Source organism: Petromyzon marinus, chromosome 74 (assembly GCF_048934315.1).
Source record: "Petromyzon marinus isolate PM22_M1 ecotype Great Lakes invasive population chromosome 74, UKy_Petmar_22M1.pri1.0, whole genome shotgun sequence".
In the NCBI taxonomy this organism is placed as follows: Eukaryota; Metazoa; Chordata; class Hyperoartia; order Petromyzontiformes; family Petromyzontidae; genus Petromyzon; species Petromyzon marinus.
The window spans coordinates 11,342,370-11,348,394 of record NC_133740.1 but is presented as its reverse complement, the minus strand read 5'-3'; the positions used below and the strand labels follow the sequence as shown (position 1 = coordinate 11,348,394).

The window sequence follows — 6,025 nt, the reverse complement described above, 5'->3', positions numbered from 1 at the left end:
CCGACACGAAGGGCCCAGCGGCGGCGGCGCCCGAGACGCCGTTGGCGGCGCGCACGCGCAGCGTGTAGCCCGTGTGCGGCGCCAGGCCCCGCACGGCCGCCTCGGCCCGGACGAGGCCCTCCCGGGCCGGCTCGAAAACCGGATCGGGCGACCCGCACGGCACGCAGCCGCCGTCCCCGCCGGGAGCGCCGGGAGCGCCGGGAGCGCCGGGAGCGCCGGGAAGCTCGGCCGGAGTCCCCCGGGGGCCGCCCCCCCCGGCGCCACCGCGCGGCCTCGACGCCGAGCGGACGGAGCGGCGCTCCGACCGCGGGAGGGCGGAGCGCCGCTCTCTCCCCGCCTCCTCGGCGAGGCGGCGCTCCGGGAAGCGTGGGGATAGCGCCGACGGGAGGCGAGCTTCGGGGCCCTGGGAGCGTCGTCTCGACGGAGGAGGAGGCGGAGGAGGAGGAGGATCGCGACGCCGCGGGTTCCATCTCGGATCGCGGCGCTCCGACTCCGAGACGCCCGCCCGGAATTCCGGGAAAACTCCGACAGGATCCTGGGCACGGAACCGCGCCGGGAGGAGGCGGTTCCGGATCCTGAGTCCCAAGGAATCCCGAATGACGCCGCCGCCGCCGCCACCGGCGCTGGCGTTCCAGTTTTCCGGAGAGACCCGGAGAGGCTGCTGCTGCTGCTGCTGCTGGGAATTCTGCGGGAATCCGAGTGTGAGGAGCTGTTGCTGAGGGGCAGGAGGAGGAGGAGGAGGTGGAGTGCCACAGCGAAGGCACTCCAGCGAGTAGGAGAGGTCAGAGCGACCCCCCAGGTCGGCGGGGGGCGACCACGACAGCCACACGGACGTCCCGTTGACCCGCGACACGAGGTCACGGGGAGCCGACGGGGGGCCTGGGGGGGGGGGGCAGAGGGACACGCGGGAGAGACACAGAGACACAGAGACACACAGAGACACAGAGACACACAGAGACACGCAGAGACACACAGAGACACACAGAGACACGCGGGGATAGGGGCCATGGACACGGAGAGAGACGTGGGCACGTGTGTATGGGTGTGTACGTACGTGTGTACGTGTCTACGTGTGCGTATGTGTGTATCTGTGGGTGTGTACGTGTGTGTACGTGTCTACGCGTGTGTATATCTGTACGTACGTGTGTACGTACGTGTGTACGTACGTGTGTACGCGCGTGTATATCTGTGTGTACGTGTGTATGTACGTGTGTACGTGTGTATCTGTGTGCGTGCGTGCATACATGTATATGTGTGTATCTGTGTACGTGTGTATGTACGCATGCGTGTATGCGTGCGTACATGTCTAAATGTGCGTGTATCAACGCGTGTACGGCCGTGTGTACGTGTACATCTCTGTGTATGTATGTACGTACGTACGTGCGTGCGCGTGTACGTGTGTGTGTGTGCATACGTACGTGTGTGTGCGTACGTACGTGTGTGTGTGCGTGTGCGCACGTGTGTGTGCGTGTGCGTATGTACGTGTGTGTGCATACGTGCGTGTGTGCGTACGTACGTGTGTGTATGTGCGTACGTACGTGTGTGTGCGTGTGCGTGTACGTACGTGTGCGTGTGTGTGTACGTGTGTGTGTGTGCGTGTGTGCGTGTGCGTGTGTGCGTACGTACGTGTGTGCGTACGTACGTGTGTGTGCGTGTGCGTACGTACGTGTGCACGGCGTGGAAGCCGCTTCGTGGGGGGCTCTGTGGAACCCTGCGCTGCACTCACACAAGCTGGCCCCCTGCTGCGCCGAGTGGCTCATTGGGGGGCAGCGCAGGCAACCTGCTCGCCCCCCGTCTCCCCCGGGCCCCCCAGAGCTGTAGAAGCCTGGCCTGCACGCTACACGAGAGTGGATAGGAGATGTCAACTACCTCGCCTGGTATGCAGGCGTTGTGGGCTCAATCCCGAGCCTGACTGCCGTTTTATATTTGGAGTTTGCACCCCCCAATCTCATTATCACCATCATCGTCACGGTGGCTAGGAGACGTGTAGCCTTAACAGGCTGTAGGGGCAAGTGCTGTTTGCGAGCACCTATGAAAGCCGGCACGGCACGCGAGGGGGTGGGTGGCCAACACCACGCCCGGCCGCCTTTGTCTCCCCAGTAGCGATGTTTACTACACACCGCACCAGGTTCTCATTTGAGGCGACCTAGGGGAGGCCCAGGACCGGTTCAGATAATCGTCACCGATGTTGGCCGTGAGCGGGAATCCAACTCGGGTCGCCGGGTTTGTAGCGCAACGGGCTAACCACTACACTACCGCTCCCCACACACAACAACAATAACAACCGCCATTCGCCACTAAGTGGCGGTGACGTCACCACGACGCTTGTGCCAGGCTATGTGCACCCTGAGGCCACGTGAAGTGTCGAACGCCCGCTGGCAGGAGGTCACGGGGCAGACCCAGGTGCCACGGGTCGACTGAGTGAGATGACTGGCTGATGCACCACCTGTGCCCCCTACTGTGCCAACCTGCTGTGCTTTAGCCACCCGGCGCTCCGCTCGTTGTTCTGAGCGTTGCTCCTCCGCCCTCCGTTGTTGTTGGAGGGCGACTGCCTCCAACTGCCCAGTAGCGTCCTTCACGAGCCTCCTCCACAGAGGCCGATCTTGACACCGCTGGTACCAGTCATCGGCAAGTCCACTCAGCTCCACGTCCTCCTGTCCCACATCACTCCATCTCTTCTCTAGCTCGTCCCGCGCCCGTTTAGCCCCCTCGATCCGGCCGAACAAAAGCTGTTTCGGCATGCGGTGGCTGGGCATGCGGGCTACATGACCCAGCCAACGCAGCCTTGCCTGCCGGAGGAGCTAACCGATGGGACCTTGCCCAGATCTTTCAAGGATTTGTAAGCTCCTCACACAATCCAGCCTGGTTAAACCCAGGATGAATTGTAGGCAGGCTAGCCTAAATGTTTCTAACCGGTGAAGATGTTCCATTAAGGGGGTCCACGTTTCGCAAGCGTAGAGAAGGGAGGGAATGACTGTGGCCGAGAAGACCTGAAGCTTAGTGCGGAGCGACAGACCAGGTAGCTTCCACACAGCGTTACGCAACCGATGAAAAGATATTGCTGCTTGACTGATTCGGAGTGAGACCTCTACTGTTAAACTGGAGCCGGTCATAAGCACACTGCCCAGGTATGGGAAACTCTCCACCCTCTCCACAACTGCCCCATCACCGATTGGGAGTTGTGAGGGTGGAGTGTCCTATGGTACAAAATACCCAGGCAGGTGCTTAGTTTTGGTGGGGATGATGATGAGGCCCCATCTCTTAGTAGCATGCTCCAGTGTCAGCAGCAGCGTCTCCAACTTATCCTCTGAATGAGCAGCTATTACCAAATCATCGGCATACATAACGTGGTTGAGCAATAGGGAGCCATCCCTTGACCGCACCCGGGCATCGATCAGCCTCCCATTATATCTGTACCATATGGAGATTCCCCCGGTACAGCTATTGAAGGCTTCATGAACTACGTGGTCAAAATAGATGTTAAATAATGTGGGAGCCAGAGGACATCCCTGTCGCTCCCCAAGGTGTACAGGGAATGGCTCTGACTCCCGGCCACGTAGTTTTACCCAGGCCCGCTCACCATCATGAAGGTCCTTAATGATCGTGAGCAGAGGGTCAGGTACTCCAAAAGCACGAAGAATAACCCAGAGCCCAGGTCTACTGATGGGATCATAGGCCCTGAACAGGTCAATAAAGCAGAGATGTAGGTCTTGCTGGAATTCCCTACACCTCTGCTGTAGCAGATGGACAGAAAATATGGCATCTGTGCAGGACCGCCCTTTCCTGAAACCGCATTGGGGCTCCGCAAGCCTCTCCTCAACGTGCCTGGCAAGGCGATGTTGAATAATCCTTGCCAGGACCTTTCCTGGCACACTGAGGAGTGAGATGCCCCTGTAGTTGTTACAGCCTGTGCGGTCCCCCTTGTTAAAGAGGGGGACCACCAGGGCATCCTTCCAATCCTGTGGAACCCGTCCAGTGGTCCAGACTGTTGTTATGATGTCATATAGGGCAGTCTGTGCACAAACGCCACCCTCCCTCAGCATTTTGCTTGCGAGATCATCTCTGCCCGCTGCCTTTCCTGGTCTCCGACTCCGGATCACCTTCAGCACTTCCTCAACAGATTGCACTTCAGCCAGCCACGCACTTCAGCAGGGTCATCCTCACTTTGTGCCACGATGTTTTCCTGGCTGAGGGATTTTCCCTCCCCCAGGACCTCACAGAAATGCTCAGCAAATCTGCAAACCTGTTCCTGGGGGTCGGAGATTGGATCACCGTTTTTTCCCCTAATGATGGTAATAGGTGTGGTGCTGCAGGTTACTTTTTTGATGGAGTTAGATAGAGATTTAAGATCGCGGGCGATTGAGGCAGACTCCATCTCCTCAGCAACCCGCGACCACCACCCATGCTTGCAGTGCCTCACGGCTCTCCAAACCTCCGAGCGAAGGCTGTGGTAAGCCTCCTCATTCTCTGACGTGGGATTCTGTAGCCGATGACAGTGGGCCTGTCGCTTTTTCTCAACTATCCTGAACACCTCCTCTGTCAGCCAGGGTCTCTGGGGAGGTCTGGACCACGTACCCAAAGCAGCCAATGCAGCTGCATGAGTGACAGTCCTAAACCTTGCCCATTTACCCTCGACATCAGGAGGAGTGGGGGACGATGCCAACCCCAGCCGCAGGCGATGTTGAAATTCTCGCTTGCAACTTTCATCAGATAACTGAGACCAGGCCACTTTAGGTTGGAATGGGGTCCTGGGTGTACATCCACCACCGGAGCGGAAGAATGGCAGGCGTATCTTACAGATGACGAGTCGATGGTCAGAGGGCAGATCAACTCCACGGTAGGTCCTGGTGTCAAGGACATGGGCTCGCATCCGCTGGTCCGTCACTATGTAGTCCAGCAGATGTTATTGCTTGGACAAGGCATGCATCCATGATGTTGTGTGGATGCGCCGATGCCGGAACAGCGTGTTGGTAATTACAAGCCCATGGGCTGCACAAAAATCTAGCAGCCTCCTACCGTTGTTATTGAGCTGATCTGGCCCATGCCCTCCAATCACTCCAGACCAGGTGCCAGCATCATGACCCACTCGGGCATTGAAGTCACCCAACAAGATGACTCTATCCCGAGGGGCCACTTTCACCAGCACCTGTAACAGGAGGTCATAGAAGGCATCTGACTCATCGGCTTTGCCTGCATCCCTCCATGGATGTTCGTCTTCGGTGGGGGCATAAGTAACCACGACCACCACTCCTCGCCTCCGGTTGATGGGAAGGTGAGCCCAAAGTAGCCTGGGGCTTACAGCTTCCCACACCTCACCGCCACGCTCCCACGCCCCCTTCATTCTTTTGTTCATAAGAAGAGTCACGCCCTGTTGTTTGGCAGTCTGCTGCCCCGAGTAGAGGACTGTCCACCCATCATGGTGGCAGGAGCCAGAACCGGTCCACCGGACCTCCTGAATGCCACAGAGATCCAGGCGGTACCGGTCCAGCTCCTGACAGAGGAGTGGCAGCCTCTCCTCCGCAGTGAGCGTTCGAACATTCCACGTGGCCACACGAAGTGGCTTTTCGTTGTTTCTGGAGGAGCCCCGAGGGTAGAGATTCAATCTCCTGGCTCCGCCAATTGGGGTTTGGCCAGGAGACGTCATAGACGCCTGTCCCCCCGGGGCCTCCGGCACAAGCTTATTAGTTAGATATTTTAGACGTGGTTTAGTGGTAAATTTTAAAAGTGGAGGGGTTACCAGCCCCTCGCACCCGTCCAGAGCCCTCGTTTAGCCACTGTGGTGGTCACAGACGCCATGAGGGGAGGAGCCAATCGGATTGGCTCCTCCCCCTACAGCACTGTCCACAACAGAGTTGCCCGTCCGGCACCGTACACACACCCACGTACACACGTACACACACACGTACACACACATGTACACACGTACACACACACGTACGTACACACATTCCACTAACCTCTGCACGTCACCTCCGCGCCTCCTCCCGTTCCCCGCTCACCGTCCCCTCGTTCCCCCCCCCTCCTC

General features: G+C 58.7%; 1 protein-coding gene across 1 annotated transcript in view; it reads right to left on the bottom strand.

Annotated features, from left to right (window-relative positions):
* The window catches only part of LOC116957421 (ephrin type-A receptor 4-like), a 76,062-nt gene that overhangs the window by 21,907 nt on the left and 48,130 nt on the right, over nucleotides 1–6,025 (bottom strand). Inside the window, exons 7-9 of the mRNA XM_076056196.1 lie at nucleotides 5,958–6,025; nucleotides 1,667–1,837; nucleotides 1–879 (exon numbers count right to left, since the gene is read on the bottom strand). The exon at nucleotides 1–879 is cut by the window's left edge and continues 24 nt beyond it. Of these exons, the coding sequence (XP_075912311.1) occupies nucleotides 1–879; nucleotides 1,667–1,837; nucleotides 5,958–6,025 (1,118 nt within the window). The remainder of the gene's footprint in view (nucleotides 880–1,666; nucleotides 1,838–5,957) is intronic.